The sequence below is a fragment of the Bos taurus genome, chromosome 2 (assembly GCF_002263795.3).
Source record: "Bos taurus isolate L1 Dominette 01449 registration number 42190680 breed Hereford chromosome 2, ARS-UCD2.0, whole genome shotgun sequence".
NCBI classification, from domain to species: Eukaryota; Metazoa; Chordata; class Mammalia; order Artiodactyla; family Bovidae; genus Bos; species Bos taurus.
In genome coordinates, this window is record NC_037329.1 from 115,136,931 (window position 1) to 115,163,107 (window position 26,177).

At 45.9% G+C, this 26,177-nt stretch overlaps 2 protein-coding genes across 5 annotated transcripts in view; one reads left to right on the forward strand and one right to left on the reverse strand.

Moving 5' to 3' along the window:
- RHBDD1 (rhomboid domain containing 1) overlaps window positions 1–26,177 on the forward strand; it is a 207,555-nt gene that overhangs the window by 112,447 nt on the left and 68,931 nt on the right. Inside the window, exon 7 of one of the 3 annotated variants that reach the window (NM_001077995.2) lies at window positions 20,249–21,654. The exons of 1 other annotated variant lie outside the window; for it this stretch is intronic. In NM_001077995.2, coding sequence (NP_001071463.2) covers window positions 20,249–20,361 — 113 coding nt within the window. In that variant the 3' untranslated portion in view covers window positions 20,362–21,654. Of the gene's footprint in view, window positions 1–20,248; window positions 21,655–26,177 lie in introns of those variants that run through there. One more of the 3 variants, XM_005202939.5, reaches the window with a different exon arrangement.
- The window catches only part of COL4A4 (collagen type IV alpha 4 chain), a 158,200-nt gene continuing 154,658 nt past the window's right edge, over window positions 22,636–26,177 (reverse strand). For both annotated transcript variants that reach the window (XM_059879104.1, XM_024981740.2), the window contains one exon: window positions 22,636–25,481. In XM_059879104.1, coding sequence (XP_059735087.1) covers window positions 25,453–25,481 — 29 coding nt within the window. In that variant the 3' untranslated portion in view covers window positions 22,636–25,452. The remainder of the gene's footprint in view (window positions 25,482–26,177) is intronic.

Here is a 26,177-nt window from a genome sequence, read left to right on the forward strand (position 1 = left end):
GCCTTAGGAGGGCGTGCCCTGGCGCCTGGGCACTGCTTCTAAGCCTGCAGCAGGTCCTGTGACCGGCCTGCTGCAGGCGTCTGGAGGGACCCCAGTACTGTTCTCGTGATTTTTTTTTCTTTTAATTTTATTTTTGGCTCTGCTGGGTCTTCATTGCTGCCCTGGCTTTTCTCTAGTTGCGGCGAATAGGGTCTACTCTCTGGTTGCGGTGCACAGGCTTCTCGTGGCAGTGACCGATCTTGTTGCAGAGCGCGGGCTCCAGGGCGCACAGGCGGCAGCAGTTGCGGCTCCTGGGCCCTAGAGCACAGGCTCAGAAGTTGTGGTTGTGCACGTGCTTAGCTGCTCCTCAGCACGTGGGATCTTTCTGGATCAGGGATCGAATCCATGTCTCCTACATTGGCAGGTGGATTCTTTACCACTGAGCCACCAGGGAAGCCCCCATCCTTGTGATTTTTTTTTTTTTTTTTTTTGCTCTTGATGGTATTGCATATGTAAAACTTGTGCTTCATTTATTCTGCCCCAGTTGTTTAAAGAGACATCATCTTTTTCTAAGAGGCCCCGCACCAATACGGCAAGAGGCCGTGTGTTTGGCACGAGATACAGGTTCCTGGCTGTGACAAGGCTGTGCCTGACAAATCAGACTGGGAAACAAAGTCACTGCCCTCCTGAGCTTCCTCTCTCCATGGAAAAGGGACCTCTGTGGTCATTTCATCCTGTGCCTTTGTTTTCAAAATGAGGACCTTGAAGCCCAGCGAGGTGAAGGGCCAGGGCTAGACCTTGCCCCTCTGGTTTCCCAGTTTGGACTTCTGTCAGCCCTACAGCTCCTCCTCCCTTTTGTTTTGCATTCACTATGGCCTTGCCTTCGTGACCGCCTCCTCTTTTTCTCTGTAAGCATTAATGTGAAATATATTTGCTTTGCTTTTCAGCCTTGCCTGCCACCACCACCACCGCCTACCCCCCCACCCGCCATGTGTCCAAAATAGCCGCCGGAATCATGAGAATGTTAGATCTTCAGATGTTTATAATCCAAAAGAATCCCTTCTGTTTTTTTTTTATAATAAAACTACTTGGATGTCAGTATTTTATGTTGGAAAGGCAAGCCAAGTTCACAGTGCAGCAATTACAATGCAATGCATTATGTATAATTTGTAGCACGCCCCAGGAGCAACGGTAAACTGTGAAATGCCATCCCAGCCCCACAGCATAATTAGCAGGATCAAACGCTGCCCAGAGAGGAGCACAATGGTTGTCGTCCGAGGTCCACCGAAGTAAGGGAAAGTTCCGATAAAAGCAGTACACCCCAAATTATATAAAAAGCAACCCCTGTATCAGGCTGCAAATATGTCAAGAACCTTCACTGCTAATTGAGGAAACCTTTTGAGGTTTAACAGCTCATAAATTCGCTCTGGGAATGCCCCATTGTTCTGGGGTTATAAGTCTTGTCTTTGAAATTTAGCAGTTGTACTTTTATATTGCATTCCTCCAAGAGTCCCGTTGTAAACATGAAGGGTTTGCATTTTAACATAAATTTGAACAATGTGGTTTGAAAAGAGCTCACCACATCAAAGGGGGAGGCTGTTTGGGCATGTTTCATAAATTCTTTTTTCTATAGTATTTAAAGCTGCAAATGACTCATGGAAGTATGTTCCATTTAGATCAGTCATACTAGTGTAGCTTTTAACGCCCTTGTTTTTCCTTGCCTAAGAGTGCCTGTGTCAGAAAACAAGTCTGCAAGCCTTTGACAAAATCAGCTGGCCTTAACCTAGAATCTTCAGATCCATAGAGACAGCTCTGGAAATGTTGTTCCATTTGGTCTAAATAGCAATAAATTTTGTGCATTTTCATGGTCTTTTTTTTTTTTTAACTAAAAAATCTCCCCATTATGAACTCTAAATTTTTTATTTTATCCACATGACAATTACAGTGTGTAGTCCATGGGGTCACAAAGAGTCGGATATGACTGAGCAACAGGCTTCCCTGTTGGCTCATATGGTAAAGAATCTGCCTGCAATGCAGGAGACCTGGGTTCGATCCCTGGGTTGGGAAGATCTCTTGGAGAAAGGAATGGCCACCCATTCCAGTATTCTTGCCTGAAAAATCCCATGGACAGAGGAGCCTGGCGGGCTACAGTCCATGGGGTCACAAAGAATTGGACACGACTGAATGACCAACACACACCCCTGTGTCCTCATAGTCCCCCAGTTTTAAAAAGAACCCACAATTTATTTATTTATTTATTTTTGCTGAGCTCCCAACTAATGTGAAGAGAGATGTGGGTGGTGGTTTCTGAAGCAGCGTGGTTGGGGGTAGTGTGGGGAGCACTGCTCTTTGGTCTGGCCTCTGGGGATCTCGACCTCGGGAAATCACACGCCACGCTCGAGCCTCAGTCTGGATGTAAAATGAGGACAGTGGTTAAACTCCTCCGCATCTTCCTCCCTCCTGTTTCTGGTTCCTTTATTTATTCATCCCGGAGGGGAGAATATGAACACAAAGCCTCAGTGCTCACCCCACAAAGCTCACCACCTTAGGAGGATGCGCTAGACTGAGACCACCAGAATCCTGTAATTTGCTAGAAACTACTAACTGTGGCATTGTGTGCTTTGGAGAAAGGGGACGTGATCCTGGGATAGCACAGAGCAAAGTGGGGCATGGCCACTTGCCTGAGAGCTGGGGGAGGCGGGGAACAATCCTGGGATTCGGTGCTAAGGGAGGGCAGGCTTGCTGGACTGGCTACAGAGCTTGATCTTTGTTCTTGGATGAAAGGAAACTCCTAGAGGGGTTTAGGCCGAGGATAAAGTTGATGAGATGAATGTTTTAGGAAAGCGTTCCAGCACCCCTGTGGAGCATGGCTGGTGGAAGACCAGAGCTCGGTCAGGACACCGTCTCAGGGCTCAGGCACCACCCAGGCTCCCGAAGCAGGTGGCTTAGGCAGGGCTGGTGATGGGGCAGGTGCTGGGGAAGGGACGAGTCAGAGGAATGTTCAGGTGATGACGATAGGATTTGGTGATGGGCTGCAGGGGGCAGGTGAGGGAGGGGCAACTTCCAGAACAACTGGGATCTGAGCATTTGTGACTAACTGAGTGGATGGCAGGAACATTCCTGGGGTGGGGCAGCTTGCAGAAAGTCATCAGTGTAATAGCAGAAGACCCTGACCCTCCAACGCTTCGTGCCAGACCCTGGCATCCTTTACTCCCGTCCATTTAGAGCACATCTCTAGGTAGGTTTCTGCATTACACAGACAAGAAAATGGAGGCGTGATGAGGAAAGTGACTTCTCCGAGGGTCCAGAGGAAGGGGCAGAGCCAGTATTCAAAGGCAGCTCTGTCTGGCACCAGAGCACATTCCCTTCCACCAGAGCCGGGTGCCGGAGGGCCCTCTTATAAACTCCGATGTCCACTCCAGACTTGAAAGGGGGGTTGGATTCTTCAGGATGAAATGGCCGAAAGAGAAAACAGTGAAGCCTGGTGACAGGACCAGAGCCCCGAGAAATGCAGCATCTGGTTCTTCCCCCTCTTAGTTCTGCAAAGCAGGAGACCCAGTCACCCTCTCTGGGCTTCAGTTTCCCGGCTCTGAAATGCAGACAGAATGCCGCTATCCCAGGTCCTCCTCAATCTCACTCTGAAAATCCATGATTTTAAGATGTGCTGGCTGCGTCTCACATAGAATCTCCTTTCCACCTGTGACACAGTCTTTAAAGCTTCTTTGTTGAAACTATAGGTAGGCCTTTCAGTACTCGCCTTTGCTATGGTCACAGCACACACTTAGATATTCCCAAACATGCTCAAGAGAGCAACATTTTCCTCCCCACTTACCTAAAATCATGTTATCCAAAATAAGCTTCACTCTAGATTCCTAACTTGGAATTTAAGGTTCAAAAAATTTCGTACTGAGGTCTCCCTTTCTGTTCATAAGTTTGCTTTTACTATAAATTGTTTGATAGACGTGTAAGAAGAAGGTAAGGAAGTGGCACTCCTGTATTCTTGCCTGGAGAATCCCATGGACAGAAGAGCCTAATGAGCTACAGTCCAAAGGGTCGAACAGAGTCGGACACGACTGAAGCAACTTGGCACAGCAAAAATTAGCTATTTTTGTTACTGAGTCTCCATAGCACAGGCCATTTTAGAATCGTTTCTGAACAATTCTAGGTTAGTTAGAGGCAGGCTATTTCAAAGGTGTGTCTACAGTCTGAGAAAGCCCCTGGCTCCTCCTCAGACTGGGAGGGCTTGTTTATTGGAGACATTTCAGTCACAAGGCATATCTGTTAACACACATACTCGTGCCCACACACAAGCATGCACACACACATACACGCTCTTTCTTTAATGGATCAGAACTTGGTACGGGTGGGGCGAGTTAGTCAAACCTAACAGAACACAAAAAACAGCAGTGCAGCTCAGGTTAAATACCGTCGAATACAAAAAACAAGCAAGTTTTTAAGATGGCAGCCCTGCCTCTGGGGTAGTTTATCACGTCATGGAAGTTCACCACCGTCCCAGTTCGGGGCCAGCTCTGACCCAGAGGAAGCATTTCTCAGCTCCTGGTGCAGAGAGCAAGGCTCACGCCTGTTCGTGTTTGTGCACAAGCCTGTCCCTGCCACTTGGTTCACAGAGCTTGCCCACTCTGAAGATTCACATGTGTCTTCCTCACCTCCCTGGTTATCTAGGCCTTGGCCAAGGAGCCCACCCTGGTTTTCTAATCCACCAACCATTCAGAAATCACGGGGCTTGGACTGTTGACATGGATGTTGTTCCTCTTCCAGTTACTTTTCCTCTTGGTCCCTGCCCTTTTTTAACCCAGCAAGTGCATCTGCCAAGACCCTTGCATTGCTGTTTCCTCGTGGGCTTTAGCTGGTGAGTCTCTCGATGCCCACCCCACCCTGCCAGCCGGGCCCCTTTGAGACCAGCTGTGATGCACTCTCATTGCAGGCTCTTCCCCGAACAGCTTGTCTTCCTCTGTTTCCACCTGCAAGAGAAGCTGGCCAGCAGCTTCCAACTCTTGTGAGAGCTTTGAACCACAGTGTTCTCCTTGACTGCTCAGCATCTTGGGGACCATTTCCTAGGTCAGGGATCATTTCGTAATTGCACATTGATACTGATGTCTCTTGACGTGTAGTTACGCACTTCAGTCAGTTCAGTTCAGTTCAGTCGCTCAGTTGTGTCCAACTCTTTGCGACCCCATGAATCGCAGCACGCCAGGCCTCCCTGTCCATCGCCACCTCCTGGAGTTCACCCAAACTCATGTGCATCGAGTTGGTAATGCCATCCAACCATCTCATCCTCTTGTCATCCCCGTCTCCTCCTGCCCCCAATCCCTAACGTGTAGTTAAATCAGGTTTATTTGGAAGTGGAAATAATTTGACTTTTTACAGCCTTTGTGATAGCATTCATCATGGATATACATATCACATCTCATATCTCAGCCTGCATCCAGGTATTGAAGGCCTCTAATGTAGTGGAACCCCGGAGCCCAGACAGCCTCCATGCATTGGTTAAGGGAAACAAATAGATGAATTGTTTTCCGAAGCCTCCTCTTGCCTTTTCTCACCCATTTATGTCTCAGGGTTTGGAAGCTGGTTGTTGGCAGAGGTGAGAAACCAAGATTCTTGGCCCTTGAAATTCCCTAGCTGCTACTATTTACCTGTATCTTTCAGGGTCCTCTAGCCCCAAGGGCCTGATCTGGCCTCCCAGTCCCCAGCCTCCTCTCTGCCCAGCCCTGCTGTCATGTTAGTTGTTTTGGTTCATTCAGCAAACATTTATGATGCCCCCACAGTGTCCCAGGCACCTGGGATTCAGAGGTAAGTGGCTTTGTTCTAGGACTGCCTGAGCGGCCAGTGTCAACCACTCTCGCATTATAATTAATAGACTCACCAGGGCAACACTGTGATCATATTTGGTATATTCTTCAGGAGAACAGCGGAGAAGGCAACGGCAACCCACTCCAGTACTCTTGCCTGGAAAATCCCATGGACAGAGGAGCCTGGTAGGCTGCAGTCTATGGGGTCACTAGAAGTCGGAGACGACTGAGTGACTTCACTTTCACTTTTCACTTTCATGCATTGGAGAAGGAAATGGCAACCCACTCCAGTGTTCTTGCCTGGAGAATCCCAGGGACAGGAGCCTGGTGGGCTGCCGTCTCTGGGGTCGCACAGAGTCGGACACGACTGAAGTGACTTAGCAGTAGCAGCAGTAGCAGTCAGGAGAACAGGGTTGCTTTGGTGTCTTACGTTTAAAATCCATCTCCTCCCGGACTAAGCACAGCACAGCCTGGGAAACCACCAGAGCAGATTCTTTACCAACTGAGCTATCAGGGAAGCCCCAGAGAAGACATGAGAGAAGACAATGTGTACAATACCAAATGGCATCATGCCAGTGCTGATGGTCACAGCCAAACAAAACCCCAGAATATAGGACAGCATCCCTCTGACCCAAGTTTCTCGGTAGCATCAGACTCACTTGGGGTGCTTGTGAAAAGAGCAGATTCCTTGATCACGTTAAAACCTAGAACCTGCCTCTTGCCACGCTCGCCCACGTGCAAGTTTGGAAGTAACTATTCTAGACCCGGTATCTAATCTCTAGAGCTTTGACGCGCCATGTGCTCTGCAGGATGGTGACATGGAAGCAGTAGGTGGATGTAGGACCTGTTACATGTTTCATCTTATTTGCTGCCAGTCAGTCTTGCCACCAAGCCTGGGGCCAGCTGTCCCTTCCCTCCCAGGCCCAACACCCTCACTTCTCCTGACACGCGGTAACCTGGCAGTGGTTGTCCAGTGTGATCTGGACGTGACCCCTGAGTGCTTGCTCTCAGCAGAAGTTCCTGATCAAAGTTTCTTTGCCCCTTTTCAAAGTTCTCCTGTTGACCTTCCATCTTTTTACTTTCTTTTATTCTTTGATTTCTTGGGATGATCTTTACTTATATTTTTTTATTTGTTGTTGTTCACTTGTTCAATCATGTCCAACTCTTTGTGACCCCATAAACTGCAGCATGCCAGGCTTCCCTGTCCTTCACCATCTCTGGAGTTTGCTTACACTCATGTCCATTGAGTCGGTGATGCCATCCAACCATCTCATCCTCTGTCGTCCCCTTCTCCTCCTGCCTTCAATCTTTCCCAGCATCAGGGTCTTTTCTAATGAGTCAGCTTTTCACATCACGTGGCCAAAGTATAAGAGCTTCAGCATCAGTCCTTCCGATGAATATTCAGGACTGATTTCCTTTAGGATTGACTGATTGTATCTCCTTGCAATCCAAGGGACTCTCAAGAGTCTTCTCCAACACCACAGTGCAAAAGCATCAGTTCTTTGGTGCTCAGCTTTCTTTACTGATCACATGGGTCATAGCCTTGTCTAACTCAGTGAAACTATGAGCCATGCCATGTAGGGCCACCCAAGACAGACAGGTCATGGCGGAGAGTTCTGACAAAACGTGGTCCACTGGAGAAGGGAATGGCAAACCACTTCAGCATTCTTGCCTTGAGAACCCCATGAACAGTATTTTTTTATGCCCAAAGGTTAAAAGGTATTTTCAGAAGATTATTATTTGAGTCAGTTCTAGTGAGGTGGATGAACCCAGAGCCTGTTATACAGAGTGAAGTAAATCAGAAAGAGAAAAACAAATATAGTTTATTAATGTATGTATATGGAATAATGGTATTGATGAACATATTTGCAGGGAAGGAGTGGAGACACAGATGTAGAAAACAACTTGTGAACAGAGTGAGGGAGGGAGGGAGTGGGACGAATGGAGAAAGTAGAGCCAACATACTTACATATACTATGCAAAATAGATGGCTGGTGAGAAGTTGCTGTAAAACACACGGAGCCCAGTCCGGTGCTCTGTGATGACCTAGGGAGGTGGGGTTGGGGAGGGGAGGGCGGCTCAAGACAGAGGGGATGGATAAATGTATAATTATGGCTGATTCGCATTGTTGTATGACAGAAACTAACAACATTGTGAACAATTTTTTAAAAGCATTGAGGTTTCTGAGGGAAAGATGGCTAACTCCAAGTGGTCTATGATTTTAAAAGTCAATGAAAACATTACCTTGGGCCTTTGCTTAAAAAGCCGGACATTGATTCCAAACTCAAGTTGAAGGAAATGAGAAAAAATTGAAACAGGTCTAAATATCATCAGCAGTGCTTCTGCTGTCTGCCTCTGCCTGCGAGTCTGGGCAAAGAGCAAGTGTACTGGGGATTTTGTTGTTTTCTGAGTGGAGGACCTGTCCCCGTGTGTGACAGAGAGGGTGCCGTCTACTGGGGTTTTATCCTGTTTGGGGAGGAGCCACTGTCCCAGGCAGTTGTGAGCCCACCACTTAAAGCAGGGCCTCACCCACTAGGAAGCACATCCACGCATCCTTCAGATGGTTGAGGGTCTGCCCAGCAGCAGAGATAGTTCAGACCTGTTCTGACATACTGGTTACCAAGCTGCTGCCTTCCAAGACACCCTCAGGGCCTCTCTGAGCCCAGGCTGGCCAGGACAGCAGCAGCTGAGTGTCCAGGATCACAGGCTAAGGAATTAGTTAAGGAAAACATTCTCCAGGGAGGAACCTGGAGGTGCTAAAGGCCTTTGAAGATTTCCAGGACTCACTAATATTCCGTTTGTAACACCCTAGTCCTACATGCTTTGAACCACTTCATCAGGCACAGTGAACATGGGAGCTCCATGGCCCTCCTTGACCTTGCTTCCTCCCCGGGGTAGCAAGGACCCTGGGATCATCAGCGCAAGGAGAAGGGCAGGAGGATAGAGGGTCGGGGCACATGTAAGTGAGGTTCTGGGTAAATGTATACCAGGAAGCAGAGCCACTTTGATTAGGCAATGTAAAGCATTTTTAGGACTGCTGCATCCAGGATTCGTTGTCTGATTATCATGGATTGTATCTCTCTCTCTTCTCATTTGGAGTTAGAATGATACCAGTCATTTCCAGGAAGAAGCATGCAGCCATGAAAGGCAGTATGCACCCTAGCAAGGGTAAATTCTGAATTTAGAGCTGGTTAAAATATCTGCATCCACATCCATACCCATAACCACATCTGTATCTCTCCCAGGGCCTTGTCAGTCTCCTTTGCCCTGGAAGAAATCTGATATGACATAGAAACTGCTAGACGCTGGCCAATAATCCCTGGGTTTCAGACCATCCAGACAATAAACAACTCCATAATATTCAGTGCAGCAGCTTCTGTGAGAGCCCATCTGTTTCAAAATAACCCTAATTCTGCTTACTATGCGGAATGCTTTGTTGACTGGAATTTGTCCTAGTTTTCTGCAGCAGATTCTGAGGCATAGGCCTCTCACTCCACCTGCTGGCAAGTATGAATACTGGCCTGAAACCCCGGGTGGATATTTTCAGTTGGAAAAAAAAAAAAATTCTGAGCTGTAGCTCAGGGATTCTCAAAAGCTCAGAGTCACCTGGGAGCTCATTAAAAATACAGTGACCTGGGCTCTGTGCCAAGCCTACTGAATCGGAAACTCTCAAAGAGCTCTCCTGGTGATTCATACACTCACATCTCTGTTAGAGAATCTGGAATTCAGGGATCTGAGCCAGCGAAGGTCAGGGATGACCCCACCCTATCCTGCTCATCCTCGAACAGGGAAAGTGATGAAGCCAACTTTAGGTACCCACTTCTATATTAGTAACTCTTGGTGGTGAGAGGCAAGGCTTTATTCCTGGATTTCCCTGGTGGCCCAGTGGGTAACAGTGGATAGGAATCCGCCTGCCAGTGCAGGGGACACAGGTTCGATCCCTGGTCTGGGAGGATTCCACATGCCATGGAGCAACTAAAGCCTGTGCCCCACAACTTCTGAGCCTGCACTTTAGGGCTTGTGCTTTCAATAAGAGAAGCCACTGCAGTGCAAGTCCATGCAGCACAAGGAAGAGTAGCTCCTGCTCACCTCTACTAGACAAAGCTCGCACACAGCACCCAGCACAACCAAAAAGGGGGAAGAAAGGAAACTTAAAAAAAAAGGCTTTATTCCTTCCCCAGGGCTCAAGGTGACATCACCAGTGATAAGTCATATGATTGCATGGAGTAATGGGAAAGGCACTTCTCCTTTCTGGGATTCTGCCCAAAACCCTAACCCCAGTCTAATGATGAGGAAAAGCATCAGTCAAACCAAGTGGAGGCACATTCTATAGGCTAGTACTCCTCAGAATTGTCAAGGTCACGGGAAATAAGAAAAGACTGAGAAAGTACTGCCAGCAGAAAGAAACTAAGGAGACCTGACAACTAGATGGGGTGTTGGACCCTGGAACAGAGAAAGGCAATGAGTGGAAAAACAAGTGAGACCCAAGGCAAGTCTGGAATTCAGTTAACAGTAACATGCTCATCCCTTTAAATGGTTGGTCTTGACAACTAGACCGTGGTAATATGTTTGGCTGTATTACCTTGGAGACTTTTTAAAATCTAAAAACTATTCCCAAATAAAAAGTTTATTAAAAATTAAAATATCAGGGGGTGGGGAAGGACACTGAGTTCAATCAGATAAGTTGGAGGAAGTTTGCAAGGAGCACAGCCTGGCCAAATCTCAGTCCAGCTGTCAGAAGTCACGGCCAGGCTGGCTGACAGTCAGGCAGAGGAGCTGCCCAGACCACCGGCCATGGAGGAGGCGGGTTGCTGGCACGGCCCACTCTGCCTTCTTTGGCCAGCCAATCCTGCTGCCTCATTGGGTGGGATCTTCCATCTTTGTGTGGAGGTCTAAGATGTCCAGTCCAGCTCCCTCGTTGTGCAGACAGGAGCCTGAGACCCTGGAGAGAAGTGAATTGTCCAGAATTCTGGTGGAGCCAGATGCAAGCCCACCGGTAAAGACCTGTGTTCTCTTCCTCAGTGATTCTCAGTCATTTGATACATTGTCTACAGGAGAAACACCTAGGTGGGTTTTCATTAAAATATAGCTTCCTGGGCCCCAAGCACTTAATGCAAAGAATCTCTGGCCTTTAGGATCTAGTAACTCTGCATTTTTAACAAGTTCTTCATTATTGTGCACACGAAACTTAAAGAATCTTTGCAGAAAACCAGACAACTGTCCCATTTATAGATTCTCCAAGACAGTCGAGCTTTGCCCAGACCTCTTGCATTTGACCTCCTGAAGGGCTCTGACTCCTGTCTCCATTGGCCAGCTGCTTGCTTTCTATGGAGACTGTGCTCGTAGCACAGGGCTACTAAAAGGCCTGCGAGGGGAGAATTCAGTCACAGCTGAACTCTTTTATGATGATGCCCTGGCAGGTGGTGAGCTGCCCGACCAGAACCCTGTGTGTCTCGAGAGGAGGCTATTTAATATCTTTTTGAGCTCAATTGATCATAGTTTAAATAATCTCATACCCATTTCCCTCTCCTTTTAAAACATAATTAAATTATAAGTTGCTCAGGCCTTCCCTGATGGCTCAGCGGTAAAAGACTCTTCCTGCCAATGCAGGAGACATGGGTTTGATCCCTGATCCAGGCAGATCCCATGTGTCATGGAGCAGCTAAGCCTGAGTGGCATAACTGCTGAGCCCGGGAACCGCAACTACTGAAGCCCACGTGCCCTAGAGCCTGTCGTCTGCAACAGGAGAAGCCACCACAACTAGAGAGCAGCCCCTGCTTGCTGCCACAACCAAAGGAAAGCCCGCGCAGCAACGAAGATCCAACACAACCAAACGTAAAAATTAAAAAAAAAAGTTACTCAAAGATAACCCCATGACCAATAGACAAAAGGAGGCGTGGGATCCAGGCTCCAAGGAGCCACCAGAAGTCCCATCCTGCTTGTCCTTTCCCCACCGTGGCCCGTCTTAACTTCATCAGAAAGTCCAGGCAATGAAGACAGTGGAAGGCCTCCTCTGTCTGCGAGATAAAGATGAGAAGTCAGAGCTGACAGAGGAGAGGAGCCAGAGACTTTAATAGGTAACCATTTGGCCCTCGAGATTCCCTGCAGGCAACGAAGATGCAGGCCAGGCAGGAGGTGCAGGGCAGTGGCCCCCCACTTTGAGGTCCTGCTAGGGCCCTGTTTGCGGGCAGGTGTGGGATCTCCATCAAAACATCCAGAGAGGCTGCAGCCGCCCCTCCTGGGCAAGTCAGGCATGTTGGTCTTGGAGCTTCAGAGAAGAGTGTGGGATTTTATCTTTCTGAAAGGCCTTCGTCTTTTATCTAGCATTGTCTGTACTCATGTATATGTATGTGTGCATGTGCGTGTGTATTTTTTTTTTTTATCAGAACTCTCTGCCCACAAAAAGACTTCCTTATTTGGCTTCCTTTTTTCTGTTGTGAAGTATGTTCTCCAATCTGTCCCTTCAGACAGAGCTCATGTCCGGTTTCTCTCTGCCATCCCAGCCAGGCATGTGGGACCTTGTGGTACTAGGCAATGAGGGTATGGGAGCAAAGGGAGGCCTGCTTCTAGTTTTCCAAGAATTTTCTCATATCTGTCCAGTGGATATTCTTAGATGATTTTGAATTTAAAAAAATAAATAAAGATGCAGTCCCAGAGTGTATGGAACTGGGAAAGATATTCTTGGAGACAGTTAACCTCAGTTTGCAGAATCAGCTGAAGTCACTGAGTAAACTCCATCTGAGGTACCTCTAGATTGGTGAGCATTCTGTGTTAGATGCTCAAAGATCAAAGAGAATTGATCAGTGCTTTAGATCAAAGAGAATTGGAAACATCCTAAAATTTGAAACATTTACATATTCAATGTATATCAATCATTGTATTGACTTTAATACTAAAGAGATTTTTACTAAAGGGATTTTATGTATAAATATATATAAAAGGTGCTTGAAGATCATTCCTAATTTCATTAAAATCCCTCTTGATAAAGTGTTAAGATGATGACAGAATTGTGAAAGGATTACAGACAGATTGGTTTAAAAAAATGGAAAATCCCTTTAGTGTGAAAATCTACATCCATTTGTTTAAAGTAATACATACCTCATGTTACAGTGGTTCCTAATGGGAGACACTTTGCTCCTCAACCTCTCACTCTATCTCTCTTCTTTTAAAAATTTATTTGGCTGCACTGGGTCTTGTGGCATGCAGGATCTGGTTCCCTGACCAGGGATTGAACCCAAGCCCGCTGCATAGGGAGCAGAGTCTTAACCACTGGACTACCAGGGAAGTCTTCAGCCTGTCTGTTTGCTGCTCCTCCAGCCTATTGAGAATTATTTCATAAGAACTTAGAGGCTGTTCTCTGTTTAGAAAATACATGATGTAGTTAATTACCAAGGATGACATACACAACTGGACCTCTTGCCTAAAACCTTGTCAAGGGAGATCCTAATTCTAGTTACTTTGTTATCCAGAAAATCTTGCTGTTTGCAATGAGGCTTATCTACAGCAGAAGGTAACATTTTCCCACTGCATTCTAAACAGACCCTGCCTCCAAATCAAGTGTAAAAGCAATAGTATTGTTCAGGTTTACAGAGTCTGGTTTCAGAATTAAGACAACTGACACACTGCATGTCTGGAGCAGAGTAGAAATAAACATGAATTTGACTTTGGACTCAGTTCCTGACCAAACTGTGTGGCCATGGCAAGCTCCTTAAAATCTTTAAGCCTCAGTTTTTCTATCTGTAAAACAGACGAACTTCTACTCAGAAGAATAAGTAGAATAAAAACTACATAAAGCAATATGGTGAATCTCATAAACATAATGTAAAATGAAGCTACTCACAAAGGGTACATATTGTATGAATCCATTTGTGGACAAAAATAGACAAATCTCTGCTGTGAGAAGTCCGTGGACCACTGCTGGGAGGGAGCACATGGAGGCTTGTGAGTGCTAGAAATACTCTTGTGTTTTGGTCTGGATGTTGCTTCCATATGTTCTGTTCATGAAAATTAATCAAGTTGTACACTTTTTCAAAGGCAGGGAGAGTAAGTAGGGAAAGCCTGTAGCAATTGCCCAGAAAACACTATCTCCCCCTGGACTTTCTCTCTCTCTCTTTTTTTTTTTTTCTGCTTCATGACATGTGGTGGCTCAGTGATAAAGAATCTGCCTGCGATGCAGGAGATACAAGAGATGAGAATTTGACCTCTGCATCAGAAAGATCCCCTGCAGAAGGGCATGGCAACCCATTCTAGTATTCTGGCCTGTAGAATTCCATGGAGAAAGGAGTCTGGAGGGCTGCAGTCGATGGGGTCGCAGAGTCAGACACGACTGAAGCAGCTTAGCACACATGTGGGATCTTAGTTCTCCGACGAGGGATCGAACCTTTCCCCCCTGCATTGGAACCTGGAGTCTCAACCTCTGGACCACGAGGGAAGTCCTGGACTTGGTCTTTTTGTTTCAGAGCTCAGACATTGCATTGTCTATATTGCAGAAAACTCTAGATCTGACAAAGTAGACCCAGTATTTTGGATTACTCAAATTGTGACTGAATTATATATAGCCTGTTGATTTTAAGTCAGTTGTGGCCAGTTAAGGTCCCCCAAAGTAGCCAACTAGAACAGGCAGAGAAGTACAACAGAGAAAGTAGTAACTGAGTTGATTTCCATTCAAAGCTGCTCATTTTGGGATTCCAGGTACTGTCTCAGAACTAAGAAATTCCTACTCCGGTTACTTGATTGGTTTTTGTTGTTGTTCAATCACTAAGTTATTTTTGATTCTTTGAAGCCCATGGACTGAGCATGCCAGTCTCCCCTGTTCTTCACTCTTTCCTGGAATTTGTTCAAATCCATGCCTACTGAGTCAATGATACTATCTAATCCTCTGCATCCCCCTTCTTCTGCCTTCAGTCTTTCCCAGCTTCAGAGTCTTTACTTTTTCAACTCATTGGTTGAGGAGTAGAAATGTGAATTTTTCTCTCTCAAGTCACACCTGTTAATACATGTTACATTTACTATAAACCATAATGAAACTTCCATCTGTATGAAAATTATGAGACTTTAAGTGATTTCAAACTCTTTTTAGAGATGGACAGATGGATGGATAGATAGGTCATTGTAATTAGTGACTCAAACAATAGAGTGGTCTTATTGTCCTTGGGCACCTCCCACTTTCAAAGAATATCTTGCAAATTGTTGCGCTTGGGATTTCTTCCAGGCCTTTTTGGTCGTAGTAAATGATTTAGCAACTGTGCTATCAGAAAGCGTTTTGTAAGCTTTAGAATTCATGGAATTCTAATCAAGTAACATTTTTGAAAGAGAGACTATGGGTCCCATGCTACTGCCCTCATTTGACAAAGGAGAAGAACATTTAGAGGTTTCTTGATTTAAAAAAAAATTTTTAAGTGATTGCCTCCATGGGTCCCTGATTTAAGGGAAAGATACACCATCCTGCGACTTCACTTTAGTATAATTTCACTGAATGGCCTAGAGGGCTCATCAGATCATGGCAGCATCTATGAATACCAGCAAATTAAGCATCTCTGTTTACAGGAATGGTGAACAGTAGGGAAAAGGGCCATCAACTCACAGCATTCTTTTTAGCAATTCTTATGTGGATGGAATTGCTTCTCCTCCCTCAGATGTAAAACGCAGAGGTTACTGCATTATACATAACCGTAGAGAACTGAACATTTTTCCATCAAGAACCACAAGTCAATAAATCTTATGATCTCACCATTGGTGCCATAATTGAGCTAAGTCTTCTTAAACCAGGCACTGTTCCTGAGGTTCTTTGAAGCATGCTCACTCTTTCTTTCAGTAAAATTGAGGGCTGACCTCCATTTACAGGAGCACAGAAGCAAGGCTCATAAATACTAATATTCTGTACCAAGTTCATCAGAGCGAGGCCACTTCACCTAAGTCTGTAAACGTTCAATGCATGGTTTTACTCAGCAGAGAAAAGAAGGTCGCCAACTTTCCCAAAGCCTGTAAGGCTCCTTCTGGTTACAAAAGTGGGGCTCACGAATTACCCTTTTTGTATCTGTTTCTTGAAGGGCAAATATTTAATAAGTAGTGACCCCACACTTTGTACAAAACACTCCCAGTTGTTCCTCAAACAGAATTAGGCTCTATCTTTTAAAAAATTTTGTATGTATTTTTGACTACACTGGGTCTGCGCTACTGCACACAGGCTTTCTCTAGTTGTGGCTAGCAGGGGCTACTCTTTAGTTGCAGTGCATGGTCTTCTCGTTGCAGTGACTTCTATTGTTGCGGAACATAGGTTCTAGAGCACAGGCTCAATAGTTGTGGCACACAGGCTTGGTTGCTCCTGGCATGTGGGTCTTCCTGGACCAGGAATCGAACCTGTGTCCCCTGCATTGGCAGGTAGATTCTCCACCACTGGACCACCAGAGACTTCCTGGGCTCTTATCTTTTAAGAAGTCATTGGTAATTTTATTTTATATCTGTCTTTGTCAGTGATAGTAACAAGCAGACATTTAACCCGTGATTCTCACTGATGTTACAGTTAAAAGTCCCAGCGGCCATTGGCCATCAGGCACTAACTGCATGCTTGGCACTCAGCGTTTTATATGCATCATCTCTTCTTATCCTCTCAACAACCCAACAGAGGAGGTACTGTTACTATTCCCATTTTATAGATAAGAATACTGAGGCTGAGGGCCAGTAACCTTGCTCAAGGATATATAACCATACATGGAGGAGGCACAATTGAATTCCAGTCGTCAAACTCCAGAGTTGTAGCAAGGACCCTGGCAGTCACCTTGCTCCTCAGCCTCACCTGACAAGTGACCCAACCAGAGCCTGATGCAGTGAAGTTTTCCCTCGGGTGTCCCCGCAGCTGTACGCAGGGCTGGAAACATCTCCCGTTTCCAGTCACCCACAGGGACCTCTTCTTTTACCATCCAGTTTAGATCTTTTTCTGTGTGCTCAGGCTTTCCAAGTGGCCCTAATGGTAAAAACCCTGCCTGCAGTGCAGGAGACATAATGAGACATGGGTTCAATCCCTGGGTCGAGAAGATGCCCTGGAGGAGGGCCTGGCAATCCACTCTAGTGTTCTTTCCTGGAGAATCCTGTGGACAGAAGAGCCTGATGGGCTACAGTCCATAGAGTCGCAGAGAGTCGTACACAGCTAAAGTGACTTAGTACATATGTAATCAATATAAGTAGATATTAAAAGCACATTTCTTAAGACCCTTTGAGAAATAGCTTCAGAGGATCCTGGAGTCTAAAGAGAGAAGTGATAGATCATGTGACACAAGAGGAAAACACAGAAATGGGTTAAAAAACAAATGAAAAAGTGTAGATTTGGAAAATAGAGCTCAGCTGAGACTGAGCATAGCAGCTGAGAGGCACTGACCTAAAGTACAGATGTGATGAATAGGATGGGTGGGTTGCCATCTGATACCAAATACTCAATTGCCTTTAAAATATCACAGATTAATTTAGACTTGAAAACTTTCCAAGAAAATTAACCACCAGCATTAAGAAGAATGGAGTTCAAAACCTGAAATGAAAGGATTAAGTCATTCTTCAGACAATAGGGTGGCTTTGATAAATCAGAAACACTGCGTTTGAAGGACTTAAAATATCCATGAAAACATCCAAGTCAGGCATTGTTGTCATTGTTATTTTGTGGTTGCTATACCAAAGGCCTTCCGATCCTAAAAAAAAAACCCAACCACTCCAGCAGTCAGTAGAGTTTAAGGGGACCCAAAGTGGGAACTTTGTGGTGGCTCAAACAGTAAAGAATCTGCCTGCAATTCAGGAGACCTGGGTCGGGAAGATCCCCCGGAGAAGGGAATGGCTCCCACTCCACTATTCTTGCCAGGAGGATTCCATGCTTGGCATGCTACAGCCCATGGGGTTGCAAAGAGTCGGATACAACTGAGTGACTAACACTTTCCCTTCTGTGTGGGAACTTTGTGGCCACATCTGTGATGACAGCAGAGTCCCATCAAGTTGAGGACTTAGGCTGGTTCTTCTTTTCCTCTTTTCAAATAGTGAGCTCCCCACATATCCATACAGGAAAGGGACTCTCTGGGTTTGGGCAGGAGGATAAGGTAGAAGGAAAAGATGAGATGCTTAACATACTCGGTGTGTTAGAAGGAACAGTGATACAGGATTGCGGGAAAGGGGAGGAGAACGCAAACTGCAGTCAGAACACCTGGGTTCAAGTTTGGCTTCCTCTCGTGCGAGCTTCACGACCTTAGGTTTGCCCTTAACTCTCCCTGAGCCTCAGTCTCCTCCTCTGTAAGGCTGGCTTCATGAAATTAGGAATAAAAACTAACTGAAATAGGATACCTCACAAGGCTCTCATGAAGGAGTGATTATTTGTTCCTCTCTTGATGTGAGTTTTCTACGTGGGCACGTGGCATTTCTGCCCTTGGCTCAGCCCTGGTTCTCCTCCAGTGCCCCAAGCGGGGGTCCAGAGAGCTTTTGTGCGGGCTGCCCACTTTGAGAGCTGGACCCCTGGAACCTTCACAGTCTGTCCTCTCTAATTCCTCCCTTCGAGGAACAGCTTTTTTCTCTTGGACACTGTGAGTCCCCTTGGGCGTCTGAGCATCTTTCAGCATCTGTGGGCTCGCGCCCTGTGGCCCAGAGTCAACATGCCACGTTGAGCTCTCTTCTGACTCTGCCCACAGCCCAGGCCTCCCAGTTCCCTGCCCAGCTGGAATGGGCTGTCACACACTGGTCCGTGCTCATGAGTGCAATTAAGGATGGACTTGTTAAAAACAACTGTCAGAGGAAAAGCAGGATTTGGATCTTATTGTATAAAGCAATTTGAAGCCATAAACTAATGGTAATTGGATTCATGAGTTTCTCTGTAATTTCAAAGTGTTTACCACTTTAAACAGAGAGAAAGCCCTCTACAAATGTATATGGAGAAAGCTGTATCCAGTAAAACTTTTGCTCTTATAGGAGTCATAGAATCTCTATGGTAAAAGTGTTCTGTGTCTCGAAGTGGAGTTTACCCAGTGGGAGTGAGTGCTGGGCTTGGCCCACCCCGTTCACTTTTGGGTGGACTAGTCAGAAAATGTTACAGGAGGTCTGGGAAGGGTGATTCCCTCATGTCTCAAAAGGAAAGGAGAACCACATATGGGTGAGTCTTGGGGTCTCTATCACAGTGTGGACCAAAAACTGCCTTCTTAGAATTTTCTGTCTGACCGCTGAAATTCTAGTTGTAGCTCAGCAAACTGACCGTTAGCTTCACACTGCTTTCTGTATCATCTTTTCATCATAGGTTTAACAGTCGCCACATCAATATATTGACCTGTCAACATCGACACTCGGAGCGTGAGCAGGAGGGATCAGCTGTTCACTTGTTTTCCCTCGTGGCTCCAGCCCCGTTGCCCACCACCCAGCCTTCATGGCTCGGCCAGGACTTCCAGTCTCAGTTGTGTCAGAACCTCAGAGGGCAGTGTTGAGCGTGGCGGTCTGGCTGTAACATATAGAACTTTTGATGGATGTAGGTAAGGGGAGCAGGCCTTTCAAAGTGAGCTCACAGAGTTAGCAGAGGCTCAGAAGGGAAAAAGTACAGTCTTTTTGATCCACATGCTTAAAAGTGAATCTACTATTTGTCGGTATCCATCAGTGATGCCCTGCACGGTTGCCTCATCGTGGACGTTAAAGCTCTTTTATTAGAGTTAGGTTGCTGGTTCCTTGAGATCAAGGACTGTCTGTTGTTATTCCTTTATTACCCACCCCCAACAATGCCTGGATCTTCCCATTGTCTTTTGTTTTTAATGCAGTAAACTGAAGTGCTTCTATCATTGCAAATGATTTTCTTGGTCTGTTTGCAGCGCCAAGAAACTCTTTTCAGTAATGACTTCCATGGTCCTTCATATGATCTTCGCAGATTATGCCTGTATTTTTGTCTGCCTGCCCCAAGACTGGTCATTATGGTAACACAGCCTCTGCTCTGTGGGCCATGATGCCCTGCGGGTGTTGTGCATCTCAGGCAGGTGTGATTCCCACTGGCTGGTGAGGTTCAGGAGATAGCAGGTTAGAGGGAGGGAAAGGGAGACCCTCAGACTCATCGGGAAACACCTCCGACACCTCACCATCTGGTGAGGACGTTACAGATAGTGACAAAGTTATTTCTGGGCATTAAGAAAAGATAAACTAAGCCCTTGAGACATTAGGGAAATTAAATGATGCAAATTATGGAGCATGGTCGGGGGGGAAACAACATAGAAATGGGAGGATTGTCAAGTTTCAAAATGAGTCAAATTAGCTTCATGGACTGGACCTCACTAACACGTGTACTCGATGTCACAATGTCACATTGACAGCTGCAGCTGAAATGTTTGTTCTGTCTCTGTTTCGTGCTAAAGATAACGCCCAAGCCATTTCCCCCCACCCTTGGAATCTGGGATGCAGAGCCCTGTGAGTGTCAGAACAAGGGCAGTGCTTGACGACCTTGTGCTCTCTCTCTTCAGGAAATCGCAGAAGCAGCCCCCCGGCCTATGGGTTCCGTCTCTCACCAGAAGAAGAAATGAGGAGACAGCGGCTGCACAGATTCGATAGCCAGCGAGGCGACCCAGCCTTGTGAACAAACATGGTCCAGTTGTGCAGTACTTACCCCCAGACCCTCCGTTTTGTACAAAAGCAGAGCGGGCACATTGCCATCCCAGTTGCTCACACCTGCAGTGGCCTGTCATCCTACGGCCACCATGAGTCCAGTTGATGTCTTGAGCTGGTTGATGTCTTGAGACCAGGCTTGTTTTGACAGCCCCCAGCTCTCTGGGAATGGTACTTCCGACCTTGTTCTCTTGCAGACAGGAGCTTGGGCGTCTCCACTTGGGGACCAGTCTCCACGCTCCCTTCTCTCACTGTTGACTCAGTGGAGGCCCTGCCTTGTTATGTCTTTGAAGACCTTGACCTTTGCCAGGAGGTTTGTATTCACCAGCCCAAAAGATCAGGCCCCCCTCCTGCTCAGTGCCCAACTTGGCAGGAAGTGGGGAGCCATCCCTCATCCTCCTGGCATGTTGCCATGGTGACTTTCCAGGCATTGGATGTAGCCATCATTGCAGGATGTCGTCCCGGCCTCCCTTGCCCAGGCGCCTCGGTTCCTGGGGCCCCCACGTCTGAGTGGTGTCTGCAGTGAACCTGCTTTTCTCTGATGCCCCTCTGCCTTCCCGGATGTGTTAGTGGAAAAGCTTAAGTGAGACCTTGGACAGGAAACCAGTTCCACACTCCACGACCCGGCAGGTGGCACCAACAATCCAGCTACAAGAGCCTCTCCAGGGATGATGTCACATCCTGGAGATGCAACTTGTATTGAACTAACCAGCAGAGCAGCAGCAGGTGCCACATGCAGAAGAGTGACCAGCAGCTTGGTCACAGAGAAATCCTTCCTGAGGAAGTATTTTTTTTTCTCATAAAAGTGCCTTTTAATTGACCACTGTAACAGCCACCCTCCAAGACACTCCCCAGCACACAGACCGCAAGTCACTTAAGACGTCTTTCCTGGTGCTTGAGTTTCATGAATAAAAGGAAAAGGTCAAATATCACTCATGTCTTATGTCACTGAGATATTTATTTTTAAAAGAGTTAAAAGCAGAAAAGGATCTTCCTCTATGGCTTTATCTAGCACTTATATAGTTTTCTGATTATGAAAGTAATATATATACCTTGTATATGCATAAAGCCAACATCTGACAGGAAATGCACCCACATATTAACAGGTTATTTGGGAAAGTGGAGTGCATAGGAGTTTGCTTTCTGTTTTTCACAATTTTATATTGTTCTCTTTTTAAAATGTGTGTATATGTATATATGTGTACTACTTTTGCAGCAGGGAAACTGATTTATATAATAATGAAGAAATATATAATCAGGAAAATGGACTCAAGAATAAGAATTGTGTCTCTGTTGATAAAATTTACAATATAAACAGAAATACAAAAAAATACATACGCAATTTAAAAATCACCTGTGTCTCCACCAGGGTCAAGACTTTAAGGATGTTGCTTTCTCAGTCTTTGTTTCACAGATTTGGAGCATGCCAACTATGCAGTTTTGTGCCTGGTTCCTGACCTCAGCTGACCTGGGTGAGCCTCTGTCACCTGCATGTAAATGAGCTAACAAACCATGTGAGACCGGGAGCACTTTGACCTGCCAGCTGGAACAGTGTTACCTGAGCTCCTCAGCTTAATTTATGACTGATACAAAGTGACATGCAGCACATTTATAGTATGAATTGTATCTCTGAGTCTTGCAGCTCCAAACATTTTAAAATTGAAATGTTTAAGCCAAATGTCATTCCTCTTCTCCCAAACTCTTCGAAGTTGTTTCCCATGACCTCTGCTGGCGATGCGTGCATGCTAAGTCGGTTCAGTCATGTCCGACTCTTTGTGACTGTAGCCCACCAGGCTCCTCTGTCCCTGGGATTCTCCAGGCAACAATACTGGAGTGGGTTGCCATTTCCTCCTGCGGGGGATCTTCCCAACCCAGGGATCAAACCCAGGTCTCTTACGTCTCCTGTTTTGGCAGGCGGGTTGTTTACCACTAGCGCTACCTGGAAAGCCCCCTACTGGGAATAACCTCATTCTTACGCTCCATCTTCTGATAGCACATTGTAAAGGTAACTCTGACATTTATGTTTGGCTTTATGATTATTTGTATACAACTGTAGAAAGACATGCCTTCTACACAGGAGCACAGCTTATGAATGGCTGTGGAATGAGGTCTTGTTAACTCCGCACTTTGCAGCTCTCTCACTGCATCACCCAAAGGCTGGCCCCTGCCTCCCAGTAGAGGCTTATTCAGTGTTGGTTTCTCACCAGAGTGTTTTTTCAATGCAGTAAAAAGTCCAGCCACTGTATATGGAGGTATTTATATTTTTTATGGCTGTCAAGTCTAGTAATAGTAGCTCCTTGCTCTGTTTCACTTGTCAGATGTAAAGACACCAGAATTGGATTTCAAATGGTGTAACTGTAATAAGCACATCTTATTTATGGAGTGGATTATCACTAAACTTTACAGATGTGGGAAAGGTCATTTCAGTTATAAATATAAACCAGTTACCTTAGCACAACAATAAAGATGTTTTGGAAATTATTATAATTACTTTGCTCAGTTAATAGGCCTGCTTGTCACCAGTGCTTATTATTTTCAATAGCCATCTTATTTTTCCTTCTACAGTAAGGAGTCTCCAAAGTTACACCACAAAACTGAAATTGGGTTGAGAAAGACAAATAAAAACCAGTGTATTCAACTAATTATCTCTCAGGGAGTAAGCATTTAGAGCTGGTTTTAAAATGATTTCTTTGCTTAATAGTGATTTCCTGGTTGTCTGTTAAACATTCCCACACTTTGGTTGTGATCAGTCAACTTAGGAGACCTCTTAATTCACTTAAGAGAGTGCCACTCACTCTTTCCTTGGTTTTCAAGATGAGGAACCAGTTAAAATTGCTTCCTCTTTATGACCTTGAATGTATTTAGTGCCTGTGATTCCAAAGTTGTACATGATTGTTCACAGCCCCTCTGTCCTTTTAAGCTGTCTGTTGTTGAGGCCTGGACAGTAAAAGGCTGGTTTTTGTAGAATTGGGGCCAGTATACATATCCGTCACATGTTCTGCTGCTTAGGAAGTAAGTTAAGAATCTGAGTAAGCGGAGTTGCTCAGTTGTGTCCGACTCTATATGACCCCATGAACTGTAACCCTCCAGGTTCCTCTATCCAAGGAATTTTCCAGTCAAGAATCCTGGAGTGAGTTTCCATTTCCTACTCCAGGGGGGATCTTCCCGACCCAGGGACAGAATCAGTGTCTCCTGCTTTGGCAGGCAGATTCTTTACCACTGAGCCACCTGGGGGATTAAAAGACTGAGACCCATCACCAGAAAAGGAAAATAAAACCCAGGGGATGTGGCAGACCTGGCCGCCTCCTTCCTCATCCTAGTTTCTCTTGAAAGAGTCAGCAAAGAATTGTATTCAATTAATAACTGATGCAAAGAGCTTACTCATTGGAAAAGACCCTGATGCTGGGAAAGATTGAGGACAGAAGGAGAAAGGGGCAACAGAGAATGAGATGGTTGGATGGCATCACCAACTCAATGGACATGAGCTTGAGCAAACTCCAGGAGATGGTGAAGGACAGGGAAGCTTGTCGGGCTGCAGTCCATGGGGTCGCGGAGTCAGACACGAGTGACTGAACAACAAGTCATTAAAAAACAAAATCCTATCATCTCTTCCCTTCCCTTCGTATGGATTACTGCAATCATTTTCTTTCTGCTTTTGCCCCAGTCTTTTATTTTAGAGTCACAGACTCCCTGCTTAAAATCTCTTCATTGCCCCACTCAATACTTAAAATTTGTCTTCACTCAGTTCTACATAGCACTGCCCATTAATCTTCCAAAATCTATTTTTGTGATGCCACTCACCATCTCAGTACTTTTTTCTCATTTCTCTGTTGCCAAAGGATAAAGGTCAAACTCATTCGCCTCAACAATGGGGCTCCAGCCAGCCTTTCAGCCTCACCCTCACTTATCCCTAAGGGAGTCTTTGCTGCTGCTAACAGGTCTCATCATTGTCCAGGCCATGAGCTTTTCTGACCCTGTGGCTTCCATGCAGTAGCCTATTCCTCTCTCTCAGCGCATCCAGATCCTCCCCGTTCTGCCCCCAGAATGATCTGCCCTTGGATGGTGTTCACCACAGTTTCCACAAGCCGCTTAGAATTGCTAGTTATCTGGAAGTAAGAGAAGGTCTCTGGATTGTAAGCTTCACAAGGGCAGGACTTTGACTGTGTTTCTATGCATCTCTTCATGCACAATGTCTGAAATGTTAAAACCAATAAAGTTTTTGTGGAGTGAAACAAGCTCATTTATAACATCACCAGTGGCACACGTTAAAAGAGGTGCCTGTTGCTGCTTGATACTGTTGACTGTGTGTCTGTTTTCTTGAGTCACAGGAAAGAATCACTTGAAAGAAAGCTTTTGTCCATGTTGTTGTTCAGTCGCTTGGTCTTGTTCGACTCTTTGCGACCCCATAGACTGCAGCACGCCAGGCTTCCCTGTCCACTGTCTCCCAGAGTTTGCTCACACTCATGTCCGTTGAGTCGGTGATGCCATCCAACCATCTCATCCTCTGTCGCCCCCTTCTCCTGCCCTCAGTCTTTCCCAGCATCAGAGTCTCTTGCCCATAGAAGCAGAAACATCGAGGCCTTCCCCAAGGTTTACCAGATGGTGGGGAGAGGTCTCCATCCTCCTGTGCCCCAAGCTGGTTCCATGTCACGAATGCCGCAGCGTAGTGCCCAAAACTCAAGATTCCAGGACCTTCAAAGTGTGTCACCAAGGAGCCCCTGTGGATACCACCAAATCTGGCCACTGTTCCTTTGCAGGTGTGTTTGTGTGTCTGTGCACACTGCTTTTCCCCCCATGGCATTTTTGACATCTTATTCAAGATCTTCAGATGAACTGGCAGTTTGGAACATACGATTTAGACTTTATCAAGGAAAACCAGAACATGACCAGCAGAAATCACTGAATTTGTTTGTAATACATATTGCTGCTTGGGTAGAGAATTGTGTGGTAAAGCCAGTAGTATGGGAGGCCGTGGTGTAGTGGGTAGAGCACAATCTTCAGCAATTGATGGACCAGGGCTCAAGTTCTCCTGGAGTTGACTGTGTGACCCTGAGCAAGTCATTTATCCTCTCTCAACCTCAGCTTCCTCATCTGTAAGATAGGATAGTTGAGAGGTTGAGGGGAGCTCATACCACAGGGTTCATACTGTTCCTGTCGTATAGTAGGTGTTGAAGAGATGTTCATTTGCTAACATTATTGCTCTATGAGTGAGTACACAACTGTGCATACTCAGTTGCTAAGTCATGTCCAACTCTTTGCAACCTCAGGGACTGTATCCTGCTGGGCTCCTCTGTCCATGGATTTCCCAGGCATGACTACTGGAGTGGGTTGTCATTTCCTCCTCCGGAGGATCTTCCAACCAAGGGACCAAAACTGTGTCTCCTGCATTTGTAGGCAGATTTTTTTACCACTGAGTCACCTGGGAAGCCCAGTTGGACCAAATAACCACTGACGTTCCCTCCTAATTAACAAAAGTTGCTCCATTAAACAGCTATTGAATATCTGCACTGCACCCACCCCTGTGCTATGAGAATAAAAATACCTCTTAACCCCTAACTTCCAGTTACTCTGGTTGTCAGTAACAGTACCTTACATTTTATATCTCTTTGTAGTTATATCTCTTAATTTTTCTCTTAAGATTTTTTTTGAACTTTTTAAAAGTCTTTATTGAATTTGTTACAGTATTGCTTCTGCTTTATGTTTTGGCTTTTTGGTGTGAGGCATGTGGGATATAAGCTCCCTGAACGGGGATCAAACCCACACCTCCTGCCTTGGAAGGCAAAGTCC